Genomic DNA, 12,398 nt, shown 5'->3' on the forward strand with positions numbered 1-12,398 from the left:
AAAATATTAAAACATGCTATTGGAATCTTGATAAGGATTGCATTGAATCTATAGATGTCTTTTAGTATTATTGACATTTAACGATATTCTTTCAACCCATGAACACAGAACACCTTTCTCTTTATTTATGTCTCTGACTTCTTTCATTAGTGTCTGTAGTTTTCATATTAGACAGCTTACCTCATTGGTTGTTTATTCCTACATATTTTATTGCTTTTGATGTTATTATAAATAGGATCATTTTCTTTTTTAGATAACGTGCTGCACATATATAGAAACACAATTGGTATTTGTATATGAAACTTATATCTTGCAACTTTATGGAATTCATTGATCAGATCTAAGTTTTTGGTGAAGTCTTTAGGATTTCTAAATATAAAATCACATCAGCTACAAATAGAGAAAGTTTTATTTCATTTCCAATATTGATATTTTATTTTTTCTTGCCTGATTACTTGGACAAAGATTTTCAACACTTTGTTGAATAGGAGTGATGCAAGTCGGCACCCCGATTTTGTTTCTGATTCTAGAGGAAAATGTTTCAACTTTTTACCGTTCAACATGTTCTATTTCTCTCCCCACCTTAGGAAAGTTTCACCTACTATTTCTTTAAACATACTTTCTGTTCTTTTCTCTTCTTCTGGAATTCTCATAATGTGTTTTTATTGTGTTAATATTGTTCTTATTGAGTTCTGTATGTCCTATAAGCTTTCTTTACTCTTTATCCTTTTTTCCTCTGACTTGATAATTTAAAATGTCCTATCTTCCAGGTCTCTGGTTATTTCTTCTGCATAGTTGAATCTCCCTTTCCATCTCTTTCTTAATAATTCTTCAGTAATTGTATTTTACAGCTCTGGGATTTGTTTCTTATAGTTACAATTCTTTGCTGAACATTTTGTTCATGCATTATTTCCCTAATTTTGTTTAGCATTGTGTTATTCTAATTCATTACACTTCTTTAAGAGGATTATTCTGAATTCCTTACCTGACAGTTCACTGATTTACATTTCCTTAGGGTCAGTTATTAGTTTTAGCTTTGGGTTTCCTTCGGTGGTGTCACATTTACCTGACTTTGTGATCCTTATGTTGGTTTCTGAGTATTTGTCTCATCTTCCAGACTTCACAGGTTCATTTTGTAGAGACAGTACTTCATCAGTCAGCTCAGTTTGGGTTTCTGGACATGCCTACTGGGATAACATTCTTGGGCAGTGGGGCCTGCGATTGGAGTCTATTTGGGGGCAAGATAGAACTGAGTTATCAGTGTTGGGGTGGTGTGTTACCAGTGTTCTAAGATTTTCTCAGTAGTGTCTTGTCCGTTGTTAGTTGTTCTTGTGAGGGGGAGTAAAATCAGGAACAACGTATGTCATCATCTAGGTAGCCTCACTCTCTACTACTATATTCTCAGAGTGTCCTCACTCATAGCAAACTCATGTTCTCCCAAGGTGAACCTGACTTTCAAATATTGAAGTCACTTGGAGCCAAATCTAAGAAGTTATGGGTCATATAGTATAACTATAAAGCTGTGGGTCATAACCCTTTGGCCACAATCCTTTTGAGGAGTTCAGTAAATCTCTGAAAACACAAGGCAGATGAAAGAAATACTGCATTTGAAAGCACAGGCTCATTTCTATGAGATGGGTCCTTTCAGCAGTTTTGTGAGAAACTGGGCTTTCTAGATGGCATGCAGGAATCCTGGTGCCATAAACACATGGAGGTCTGTGTTGAAGGCTAGGGATAATCCACCCTCCAGAGTCCATCAGCTCTACCATTTTCCATTTTTAAAAGGAGGTTTATTATTATTATATTATTATTATTGTTAATGTTTTATTTATTTCTGAGAGAGAGAGAGAGAGAGAGAGAGAGAGAGAGAGAGAGAGTGAGTAGGGGAAGGTCAGAGACAGAGGAGACACAGAATCTGAAACAGGCTCCAGGCTCTGAGCTAGTTGTCAGCACATAGCCCGATGCGGGGCTCGAACCCACGAACCATGAGATCATGACCTGGGTCGAAGTCGGACGCCTAACCGACTGAGCCACCCAGGTGCCCTGCACCATTTTCCATTTCAAATGTAAGCTTCATAAGAACAAAGGTTTATGTTCCATTTACTGATGTTCCCTGGAACAGAGCCTGGTCCTGACTAAGCCCTATGTATATACATGTAAAAAATGAGTGATTGGATGAATAATTTACTATTGGGTTTATAGGTAATATTTCCATTTTCAAAAGACTGTCTATTTTTAAAGAACCACTGGCACAGGTTAAGTGCAGATATTTCTAGAAGCATTTTAAGTGGAAGGTTAGGGTTTCTTTGAGAGTTAACAAATCTCAGGATTAGTAATAAGACACTGATTCCATCTGGAAATGAGTTCAGACAGAATCTCAGGGCAAGGAGCAGTACGTGTTCAGTGTGCAGTGTGACAGCACCATGATCAGTGTCTGGAGCAGGAACCTGGGTCAAGAAGCCCAGCATAACTTTAGGAAGGAGTTCCTCTCCTGATGGATGACGTGATATTAGTCATATATTTCACTCTTTATAAACAAAGAAAGAACAATAATAAAACCTGTTCTGTAATCTTACTCTTTTTGTATATACCTGTGGGTGGCTAGAGAAACAATGACTGATTACTGGTCCTGGACTCCCTGGCTAAAATAAAGTACCTTAAGTTCTGATTGAAAATGAATACGGTCAATGCAAAACAAGAGGAGAGAAAATGCAAACTCAATTCTACTGCAGAAACATCTTTCAATTCTGCTGAAAATGGCAAAAAAAAAAAAAAAAAGGAAAAGAAAAGCTTTCTTAGAAATCAAAGACAGGCATAAGGTTTATATGTAATGATTTTTTTTTCCAAAAGAAAGACACATTTCATCTAGCAAGGGCAATACAAAGGGGTTATATAAATTTATTTTTCATATAACAATTGATTAGTTTAGAAAAATTCCCATTTTCAATGCTTAATTCCGTCTCTCATTAAAAAAATCACTAAAAGGACAAAAACCCACACAAAAATACAATCTGTATCTGTTCTCTATTTACAGATAACCGGTCACTATTAAGGCACAGATTGATTAAAAATTAACATTTATTCAAATAATCCAAATATTTTGTGCATCATATAACACTGACAACACCATAGACTGTAGTGTCATATTCCCTTCATTGCATCAAGAGAAAGTGAGAAAAGTAATTTCCAGTGTTTTAATTTATTTTTAGCCACCCTATTGAATCTAGTTTAATTGGGACAGTTTTCTCTTTGGCATAGCATCAAAGCACTGTTCATAAAACCTATATCAACTTAATACTGCAAATTCATTCCATCTTCCTCTATTGCAACTGCATAACAGAGAGCTGGGGAAAGAGCTCTAAATGATTAGGTGGGGTTTTTTTTTGTTTTGTTTTGTTTTGTTTTTAAATTTATTTAGGAAGGACTTATTAAATAAAATTTAAGGCAATGAATTGTTCAATAGGAATCAAGTCTGAATGCCTACCCCGTGCTGAATGTGTAGCGTGATGTGTTCATACAGCCATATAAGGCAGGGAGCTCCAAGTGATGATCTCTGCACATGTGACATATATACAGGGTGATTCTGTTGTACTTGCAAATGGAGCAATTTAGTTCTCATGCTTAAGCAGGTAAGATTTAGTTTAGGAATCGGCATCCCCTTAATAATGTTATAACTGACATAATTTTATGACAGGCCTTTATGCCTTCTAGGTTACCAATATTATTTTTTAAAGTGAAATTTTTGTGTGCAAAACTTCAATTCTTTTTCTTACTTTAATGGTAAGACTTAGTCATGGAAAAATGTCTGGTGAATCTGTCTGATCCCACATTTGTATCAAAGTCCTCAATTATTATGTATGCTTATGTAATGCATTCTGAGACTATATGACAGTGGTTTATGTCCATGGACAAAATCTTGAATACTGAACATAAATAAGTCATTACAGTACAGGTAATTCACAACATTTCTTATGGGAAAGTTTTCCAACAAATTAATACACTTGGAAATAATATTGCTTTGAAGAAAGAGAGGCACTTGGTGATTTTCTTCATGGATTGAAAACCTTTCATTCATCTACAATAAAATGTCTGAAAAGACCTAAGAAACAATGTTGCCTGATTTCTTGGACTTTCACAGTATAAGATAGTAACAATGAGTCTAGCCACTTAGAAAATAGTCCTTTTTTTATTTTATTTTTTTTATTTTGCTTTCCTTTGGAACTCAGCTGTTTTTTATACACTGTCACCCTGGAAACTTAAATAAAGCCTTTCCATTCTCAACAAACACAAGTCTACTTCAAGCAGACAAATATGGTTTTAGAAAGTCCTGTGACCATATGGAGCACAGCTAATGTGTACATGATAAGGATAGCAATTTACTTCTCTCCTTACTGGCAACAGTGCTGTCTTGTCAGATGATTATTTGTCTTTTTTAAATAAAGTGACAATCTAGGGCTCCAGTTATTGAATGCCGTCCACTCTCTACCATAAATCTCTAGTAGATATCAATTTAATCAGTTATGTACTGTATGCTTATAATATCTAAAAATAAAAGTTTGATATAAATAAGTGTCCTTTAGTGGCAGTATACTAAAGAATAGTCCTTTGCCTTCAGACAACCATTAAAATCAGTTTTACAATACAGGCAGCAGTTAAATATGATGACTGCAAAGGGTTAATATTGCAAAGTTCACTTGGTCTTTCTTTGCACCTGTTATGTGAAATAGCTTCATTGCTAATTGTTTCTAGGATGTTGACATCAATGAACAGAACTGGTCCAGAACCAAGTAGAGTCACTTACATTTCCCAAAGTCACAGAATACTCTACATAAATCTAATAATCCAGTACCATTTCAAATAAAAATTTGACAGTCAAGAAAGTATGACTAAATTTCATTTGTACCAATGTATCAGGTGACATGAAAATGAGAGAAAGAGGGATAATTTCCACAGGATAAGAAATTAGGAAGTGTAAAGTGCTGAAAGACCTCAATAATTATTTTAAAGCAGTACCAGAAAATTCCATTTTGATTATTTTTTTAAATCCCCAAATACCTAAACAAAACAAGCAAACAAAAGAACCTCTATGTTTTCTGGCATCCCAGATGTCAATTAATCCTTCATTTTAAGTAAAAAATCAGTGCATACGTTATTTAGGTAAATAAAAACAGGAAATAAAGCCCTACCCTCAAATTGCAAATTCTGTCCAATTGCCATTAAAAAAAAGTCATCTAAATGTGGCAGTCTGTATGATGACATAAGATCATCTCCTCTCTTTTCTTCCTTTTTGGCACAAAGTTCAGGTGTGAATAAGATGCTTTGGTCCTGATACCAAACACCCAGAGTACTGAGGACGGTGTGCAGCGAAGGCAGTTCACAGATCTCCTGTGTCCAACTCGACAGAGCTGGTGGTGTGTACCTGGAGGGTGCTGCTACCAGCGGCCACTGACACCAGCAATGTCTGAGTGGTACTGACGGGGTAGCCTCCCACTTGCTCCACCTTCCAGGAAAGAGGTGCGTGCACTTGGCGGTTCAAAAAGCTTTCTTCGATTTTTATTTAGTTCTAGAAAGAAAAAGGAAGAATTGTTAGGAGATCAATGGAGAAGCTCCACGGGACATGGCAGTAGAGCTCAGAAAATGGTGACATAGTAGGGTTGTGGAGGGAAAGTCAAATTTAGTATCAAAAGGGAAAGTTTTTGTTGCCAGTCAAAACATTTCTGAAATGCTAGAAGGTCTGATATCAAATGGAGCATTGTTGGTAGCGTGAGAACCAAGGACAGCAAATACTTTTTATTGCAGTGTGTAAACTATCTGGGAGATGTGTCCTTCTCAGAATCCGCTATACTTCAGATCTACAAATTCAGCCGTTTGAACTGTCCCAAATGTCATTCCAGAGGCAAGGGGAGGGGGGCCATCAAAGCTAGGTAAAGGCGTATGAGAGGATGTATTACCAATGACAAAGAAAATTATTACAGCTCTTGAACTCATCCATGTCAAACACAGCCATCATTAGATTATTGAAGTCAGACATGAAACGAAGGCCTCACACAGAAAGATGAGAATAACGGAGAAGTATTTTGAGGTGTTAAGCCACAGCCCAGTGGCTCCACAGCCCAGTGGCTCCACTGATGCCTCTGCTCCTTGAGTCAGAAAGAGTTATATGAAGAAGTGTATCAGCAGCAGTTTTCTTTGAAAAAAATAATCAACTTAGTAAAAATAGTAACAGTTTAGGAAATTAATACAACTGAAAACAACCAGCAGTTAAATCCAAATTCTCAAGGAAAACTAAGATGCTTTATTTTAATTGTAAAGAAACCAAAGTACTTAGAAAAACACTGTTTACTTTGTCTTTTCTCAACTAGACATTATTAGCCACAAAGGTAAAAAATTAACAGAGGCAGCCCACCTTGTTTATCCCTATACAACACCACTCCTCCCCACCCCCACCACATAGATTTACAAATCCTCAAATCAGCTGATGTAACTCTTGCTAATGAACAAAGTAATGAGAATTGTCAGACTCTGTATATTAGGGTTCTGACAGCCACCAAATGCAAGTATCAAATTGGGGATTATATAGTTGATGTGCTTAAAGTTGTCTTTTTTTTTTTTTGGAGTGGGGTGGAGCCAGTCGAGCGTGTACATTTGCACAATACTCAAAACTTTTTCAACCATACATACACACAATCCCCTTTCCAATTCTGAGGTTGCATAAACTATGGCTACATTATTGCTGGAGCTAAGAATAGACTCAAGTTGCAGAGGAGTCATAGGTGGCTAAGGACAGCCATGAGGCCAGATGTGTACTTATCTCCCAAGTTTTGGAACATGAACCAACACCCTTAACACTTCACCCCCCTGCCTTCCAAAAGGTAAACATCTGCCCCACAGAGGTGATGCACGAGTGGAGACATCTCTCTTTTGTTCACAGTTAGGTCTTAGGGGAGAAGAAAAACAAGTGATTTAGTAGTGATTGTAACAACAAGCACTTTACAATTTGTTTTGTCCTATTTAAGTCCTCCTTAAGGAATAAATGATAATACAATTCTCCACTTTAGATAAGAAAACTGAGTTTTCAAAATAGACAAAGTAACCTATCCACACACAGCTATTAAATAACAGACTGAAACTCTGTCTGCCTATGCAGAGGCCATGCCCTGGGCTCCAGTGATCCATCCATCAAGTAGAAAAGACCAACCGAGACATTAGGAATACAAATTTGACAACTTGGTAGTTTCAGGAATACCAGATAACAGGGATGTGCTTTTTATTTTACTATACCAAATTTATTTTTTAAATATAATAACATAACTTTAAAACTCTGGAATAGCAAGGAAGGTATCTTTATAAGCAAGATACATGCATGCAGGCATGCTTTCAGATGGCTATTGTTTCGAATTCCTCCAGAAACACTGTAGCAATGACATTCTTACTAAAAGTTGAACACACGTATCATTTTTAAAAAAACAAACACAGAAATTTAGAAATCAAGACAGAATTTAATATATTTAAAGGCAACTATAGGAAAGTTAAGAATAAATGAATCTTAGTAAGTACATAGCCTGTGAAAGTTTTATCACCTTCTAGTAAGAAAACTGTCTTGGCTTCCATTTTCTCCTGAGAGAATAACGCATGAATCAGGAGAACATTCCCATACTATAGAGAAGGAACAGGAATGTGTCTCCCCTAGCACACTTCACGTGCACAACTGAAGAAATCTGGGCCAATGAAGACAAACACATTTTTTAAAAAAGACATTGAAAACTTTATTCTGAAAAGTCACATCAACTAGATTTTTGAAAGAATAAAATGATCATGAAGGAATTTGGCCATTCCCTAAAGATGATTTCTAAGGTATCTATTTCCAAATGTGAAGCAGAGATAAATCTTCTAGAGAGATTATCAAAGATCAAGTCCTACTGAAGAGACTTTATTTCTGTTGTTGTTTTTTACATTAAAAAGTAAACTCCCTCCTGATTTTTTCAAGTAAGCCTAAGAGATAGTTTGGGAAAATACCAACCTTTTTCTTTGAAATTCCAAGGTTCACACAATCCTGGCAGCTCTCAGGATCTTGTTGCGGGTCTGAACAGAGTCACAAACTAAAAGAATAGGTCGGGAAATGTTAGATCTACCTGAGGCTGTGGTGGGAAGCTTGTCAATAGGATGCTAAAGTTCCTTTTACTTTGTCCCTGTACATTTAGTTAACCACTCACTAAAATACTCTGAGAAAAATCAAAGAATTTTTAAAAAATTACAGATTTGAAAAAAAGATTATTTTCTCCTCTGATCCATCTATATGAGAGATAAATCTCATCTCCTTCTATGACATTAAAAGAAATGTCTTCTGGCCCAAGATTAAAAATAGAATAAAACCTATAATGAAAGAACCCTGATCACAGATTAAAAATCTATAAAAATTTTTAAAAGGAATTTCGAGCAAACTCTGTACCTAACCAAACTATGTAATCACAAGACAAAAGGGAGTAAAAGCTGCTCAGCTACCCTGCATCCACCCTTGGAAATGGAATTTTCTGAGACCAGAAATGGATGCCTTTGTTATCAGATGAGTTGAATTGGAAAAAGAAGGTTTTTGATGAAGGATTTCTCAATAAAAACTTTTTACTTGCAGAGAAAACAATTTACCAGGTTCAAACAAATGCACTCAACAAAGTAAGGCAAAATCATCCTTAAAATAATCAAATACTTCACACTGTGCAGAACATTCATAAGACATCTATTCAAAGCCTCTAATTCCCTTTAAAAGCAAGAAGACCATGAACCCCATTGAGAGAGGTGGTCTAAAGAAATAGTATGTAATATCAACAGAACCACACTGAGGATGACTGGAGAAAACAATTTTTTTAAAGAAGCTTCAAAACCCCTTCTCTCCAACTTTACTCCCCAAAACCCACCTGGAATACATCACAAATGTGTTCCAAAATAAAGGTTCTGATGATTTAAAGAGATCTGCTTGCTGTTGGAAGCTTTACAAAGTTTGGGTGCACAAATAAAGAACTTAATTATCATTATATGGTCGCTGACATTCTATGAATCTCTAGTGAAAAATTATCAAATTTTAGAACATATGCTTCTCTGGTATAAATGAGTTGGCCCACAAGCATATTTTAACACTACAGGCTTGGTGATTATGTGAGTTAATTAAATTTCAAATTGTTTATTAATTTTTTAAATTAATAAAAGGATCTGAAATATACATATGAATATAGAGCACATATATTCATATACATATGAATGAAGTTAATTTGGGTCTAGAAATAGCCTTTTAAGGCTGAGCTTCAGAGTAAACAAGTTGAAAATTATCCTATTGTTAGAGGTAGTAAAAAAAAGAAAGAACAAAAGAACATACTGCTAATAACATAAACTGCTAAAACTGTAGGTTATTTCCACTACATCTGATGACATACCACTGGAAAGGACAGACCTCAGAAATGGAAGGTAACCTTACATAGTCATCTATTCCAATCCACCTTCATGGTTAAGAAACCAAAACCAAAAGAGGTCTGGAAACTCACCTAAGGTCTAATGGCTTGGCAGAGGAAAGCCCAGATCTCTACAGTATTCTTTCTACTTTACCAAGCTGGTCTTATGAACAAGAAAAAGCATCTGCCCTGTTGGAATTCCATTAATGCAACCATTTGGGTACACAGGATGAAAGAAGACTCCTCATACTGATGCATCTAGAACTCTATCCATGCAGGAGCGTAACAGGCTGCTCAATGGCTGAATTTCCACCCTTATTTCAAAGCTGCTCTGCTTATATCTGCTTCAGGTATTCGGTCTATATATAAGATTTTCTTGGGGAGTTAGGAGGGGGATGAAATCTCCTGCTAAAATGAAATGGGAAATCACTGAGGTTTTCATTTTATTTGCTGATCTGATTAGTGAATATTGTTTGGAAAGGACCTGCACTGGTTAGATGCCACTGCTGGATTCACAAAAGCACAGCCTGAAAAATCAATGTTTTAAAAAGGCAAAATCATCTTCCCACCATACCTGACACTTGGCTTCTGCCCTTGGTGTCTCTTTTTGAGAAACTGGTAGACATATAACATTGACATTAATGAACTTTATCAGAACTTCTTCAAAAAGTAACCTCATTTTTTGTCCCTAAAATTTCTCCCTCATATTTCTCTACATACCTTTTTGAGGTATAGGGTTATATATTTACAGATACTGACTTATCAGGAAGTTCAATTCCTCATAAATGGCAGGTACCCAGTAAATACAGATAGAGCATTTTCTAATACACAGAATATGCAATAAGTGCACCAAAAAAGTGATCTGGGAGACAGACAACAGTATTTTCCCTCATTCTGTGACTACATTCAGGATACCACACCCTTCTGTGACTCATAGATTCTAGTACAAGTTTGGGAAAAACTTAAAAACATTAAGACGATACTGCTAGATTCCAGCTTTACCAAGGATCATTCTTTCTCTGGTGCAATTATCTCAGCTGGTATGCAAGGATACATGCATTTGAAATATTACAGCCAATTCAGAATAATTATTTACTAACCAAATGATATTTGCTTAACAAACCACAAAAGGAGAATCCAACTACTCCCCATTCTTATGTTCTGCAAAGGGCAATTTTGGTTAGATCTTTCTGAAGAGATCTGTTTTAAAGAATGACATTGTCAAGGCAGTTTTTCAGGCAATGCCTTGAGGAAGGAGTAGTGGGTTTTCAGCACTTGCCACAATGTTAGTAGGAAAACACTCTAGAACCACAACCACAAGGTTCCAGCATAGTAAGTAAGTGGTTGATGGACAGAACTAGTCCCAGTGGCTGAGGCTACTGGCAGAGGTTATTCAGATTTTAAAGTATGAGTATGAACATTTATATTCACCTGAGATTGCAAGCAGCATTTTCCTCCTGGCACCAAAAGTGGTAATTCCCAGCTCCTTCAGATCCTGATCTGTGAGAGTGAGGAATGTCTGAAGATCGATCTGTGGGTGAAAATGTAATATATAAACAATATATTAAATACTTAGCTTTGTGTATTAAAAGTTCAACTCATTACACACATTTCATTTAATAATTATGCTCTGCCTACTTCCAAAAAGGAATGATGGTGTCACAAATCTAGGGGACAAAAGACAAGTAATAAAGGTGGTGAAATGAAAGCGATGATTGTAGTAGGAGACTTAGTCTAAGCCACTTATTTATTGCAGTTGAGATTAAAAATTTAGGTCTTAACATCCTGGTAGCCAGAGCAAAAAGGGAAACACAAATTCCACAGTTTCTGTGAATTGATAAAATTCACATACCTGTCCAAAAAAGAGAAAATATTCCTTATCTTTGGATTCTGAATTGGTTAAGTGTAGCTCTACAAAAAGAAACTGAGTAATAGCATAAATGGTATCCTCCATTGTGTTCTGTATAAGAATGGTAGAAAAATTTCCAGACTATATCAGACCCATGATTCATTTGGTTCAGCCCAGCAAATTATCTCCAAAAGTGGCCTACAAGAAGTATTTCCAAGAACAGTATAATTGCACTCTCTAGCATCAGCAACAAAGTGTGAAGGGAAGAAGCCCAAGGATCTCACCCTTCCTTTGAAGAAAGGTAATAGGCTCCGAAGCCAGAGAGATTTGGCTCTCCATCTGCCTCTGCTGCAACTAGTTGTGGGCACTCAGGGCTGACATACTGCACCCTGCAGGGCTGTAGTGGGCATGAAGTATGATCATAGATATAAAACAGTGGGATGACTAAAGTGATAAAATAATTGGGAGCTATGGTTAGTAATTATGTATTTAGACATATCTGTGAAAGTGGCTAAACAAATCTTCAACCTGCTTACAATAAACTAAACCCTACAAGGTCACTTAATAAGAAATTCTTTTTAAGTCATATCTGAGTATTAGAGAATATTCTGCATGAAGGAAACAGAACCAAATTTATACTTTTCATTAAAATTATACAGAAATTAATTTGAGATTTTGTTTTCATTTTGGAAAGTACATCAAAATCTTGGAAAATCTTTTCATTTATCATGTCTAAAGATATGCTTTTAGAAATTCTGTTAGAGATTCTTTATTTTAGGGATCTCCTTTTTTTAAAGGGCCAGAGATTAAATATTTTAGGTTTAGTGGGCCATACTATCATACTATCTCTGTTGCAACTATTTGACTCAGCTGTTTTAGCTTGAAAGCAGCCACAGATAATACAATATGTAAATGGATGTGTGGCTGTTTCAATAGAACTTTATTAACAAAGACAGGTTTGCAGGCTACAGTTTGCTGACCCCTGCTCTAGTTAATAAATATTAGATAAAGGCAGTCTGGCTTTATATTAGCATGTTTTCTTCCTTCTTGGATTAATTGAATAAGAAGTACCTTTAATAACTTTATTTCTGGGGCACCTGGGTGGCTCA

General features: G+C 36.0%; 1 protein-coding gene across 1 annotated transcript in view; it reads right to left on the reverse strand.

The window, feature by feature from the left end:
• Positions 1-2,927: 2,927 nt before the first annotated feature.
• BICC1 (BicC family RNA binding protein 1) overlaps positions 2,928-12,398 on the reverse strand; it is a 290,122-nt gene continuing 280,651 nt past the window's right edge. The window contains exons 21-22 of the mRNA XM_077765226.1: positions 10,872-10,971; positions 2,928-5,563 (exon numbers count right to left, since the gene is read on the reverse strand). Of these exons, the coding sequence (XP_077621352.1) occupies positions 5,433-5,563; positions 10,872-10,971 (231 nt within the window). The 3' untranslated portion in view covers positions 2,928-5,432. The remainder of the gene's footprint in view (positions 5,564-10,871; positions 10,972-12,398) is intronic.

The sequence above is a fragment of the Crocuta crocuta genome, unplaced genomic scaffold (assembly GCF_008692635.1).
Source record: "Crocuta crocuta isolate KB4526 unplaced genomic scaffold, BGI_CrCroc_1.0 scaffold244, whole genome shotgun sequence".
NCBI classification, from domain to species: Eukaryota; Metazoa; Chordata; class Mammalia; order Carnivora; family Hyaenidae; genus Crocuta; species Crocuta crocuta.